At 35.8% G+C, this 2299-nt stretch overlaps 1 protein-coding gene across 2 annotated transcripts in view; it reads left to right on the top strand.

Annotated features, from left to right (window-relative positions):
• CWC15 (CWC15 spliceosome associated protein homolog) overlaps positions 1-2066 on the top strand; it is a 9648-nt gene extending 7582 nt beyond the window's left edge. For both annotated transcript variants that reach the window (XM_045297751.1, XM_045297750.1), the window contains exons 6-7: positions 305-423; positions 1016-2066. In XM_045297751.1, the coding sequence (XP_045153686.1) occupies positions 305-423; positions 1016-1145 (249 nt within the window). In that variant the 3' untranslated portion in view covers positions 1146-2066. The remainder of the gene's footprint in view (positions 1-304; positions 424-1015) is intronic.
• Positions 2067-2299: the final 233 nt, after the last annotated feature.

Below are 2299 nucleotides of genomic sequence, written 5' to 3'. Positions count from 1 at the left end.
TATTTGCTGTCTATAGATTCATCAATCTTGGGTTTCATATACAGAAAAACATAGAACAAAAATTGAAGAGGGTTACCCCCAATGACAAAATACATCTGAGATAAGTCCCAATAGGAAAAAAACACAACACAGTGTTAATTTGCTTTTCACTAAAAAGAAAAAACAGGAGCAATCTGTTAATCTATTTGTTCATTTATGATAAATGGAAAATGTATACGTAATATTCGATGAATTCTTAATGGTAGAAAAACAAATTTGATCCTGGGAATTATTAATGTGAATAAACGTTCACTGACTTTGACAGGAACAAGAACAAAAGGCCGAAGAAGAGAGGATCCGGATGGAAAACATTCTGAGTGGAAACCCACTCCTTAACCTCACTGGCCCGTCCCAGCCGCCAGCCAACTTCAAAGTTAAGAGAAGGTACGCTACGTATGTAAAGTGAAGCATAGATACCGAGTAATAGTTGTACTCCAAAGTATGTGATGCAAAGCTTCTAAAATCTCACCTTCCACTGGTAATATCTCAGATTTTGAAATTAAGAAAGAGGAGATAATTATTTTCAGTATTTAATAGCATACAGTGTGCCTGATATTTTTCTAAGTCCTTGGGATAAAGGAATAAACTGAGTGCTTGACCCTGTGTGAGACTTACATTTCAGGTGTGTGTGTTGGAGACCACCAAAACCACCCTTAGATTTGGAGAGTCCTCGGGAGGACTCAGTGTGCTAAACATATCATTGTTCTCACATCTCAGATTAATAAGGAATAGTGTCTTCATAGTATTCTTGATAATAGCATCCTATTATTCCAATACAAAAGGAATGTTCTTGGTTTTCAGATATTTGAATTAGGGATAGTTCCAGAATAACATGAATTAGGAGTACCAGAATAACCTGCAAAAGAGTACAGTGAGAGTAATTCTAAGTTATTTATATCCTGGATGCTTGTGGCTGTACTGTTCCCTTTTGGGAGCCTCATCATTGTTTTGTTTGCATGAATATTTTTTCTTTCAGGTGGGATGATGATGTTGTCTTCAAGAACTGTGCAAAAGGTGTAGATGATCAGAAGAAAGACAAGAGATTTGTAAATGATACACTGCGATCTGAATTTCACAAAAAGTTCATGGAGAAATATATTAAGTAGTACAGTTTTATGTGCTCCGCGATTAAAAGTGTAAACTGTAAAGGAGTGTTCTGGCTTTATTCTAGTTAGGTTCCCTTGACTCCTCCTCCCTCCTCATTGTGTATAGGTTTCCCTAGTTTTAAATTGCAGCATTTCTTCTGATTGTTTGACGTTGTTTGCCAATGGACTTGAATTTTTTCCTCCAATGTTTCCAGCCACGTGTTTTCTTTTTAATAGCAGAGGAAAAGATTTGGCTTTTAATAAATATTTTAATAGTCTAAACACCAAATATGTGTTCCCAACATGTTGCTTGTGTAGTTGATAAGGAGTTGCATGTGTTCTTTTGAAAAGAAAAGTGACTTTTATATTTTTTTGCTGCATTAACTTTTTTTTTTCTGACGCTAATTTGTAAGGTCAGTTACTTCCTGATATTTTCTCTAGCTTTGTAAAGAATGTGATGACAGATGGATGCGTTAGGTGTGGAAGAGTGTCATCAATCAGTGCCCCAAGTTTGTGTCTGAGGGAGCATGGGGATGTCTCTTGATTTTGCAGCCACTCCTCTTCTCTGGCCTTCTGACAAGGGCCCCGTGGGCACACGTGGGAACCCAGGGCACTCATCTGTTCTCAGGGCTTCCAGTGGTTTCTCTGTGGTTTGTCCCCATGTTGAGAACTTGCATTTCCACCTGAGCTAATGAAGCAAAATCTACTGTTCACAAGATTCCCCCATGAGTTAAAGATCCTCAGGTGATTCTTAACTATAAGTTGTTCTCAAAAAGTTCATTAACACAAAATTTGAATATTTCTATTATAATTCTTAAAAAGCCTTCAATGTTAAAACTTTATTTTTAATTAAAAATGGCAATATAAATACCTGCCTATAGCTCTAACTTCAATGAGTTAAACGGCAAGAGCTACTTAATTAAAGTTGCTGAGTTTGAATGATTTTAGCTTCTTGTGTGTTTTTATGTATGTTAATGCCCAGTTAATCTCAACACATTTTTTGTCTTCTGGCTTTACAATTTATAAAATGCCTGTGGGTTTTTGAGACTTAAAAAAAAAGTTTTATTGACACAAGCTATATCAAAAAATTCAGTAGTTTAATCACATCAAGAAGAGTTGTACCATCATTACCACAATCAGTTGTAGAACATTTTCTTCTCTTTTTTTTGATCTCC

This window comes from Echinops telfairi, unplaced genomic scaffold, assembly GCF_000313985.2.
Source record: "Echinops telfairi isolate 266 unplaced genomic scaffold, ASM31398v2 ScPeMD7_7421;HRSCAF=8459, whole genome shotgun sequence".
NCBI lineage: Eukaryota > Metazoa > Chordata > Mammalia > Afrosoricida > Tenrecidae > Echinops > Echinops telfairi.
The sequence above is the reverse complement of the archived record's forward strand: the minus strand, read 5'-3'. Positions and strand labels throughout refer to the sequence as shown.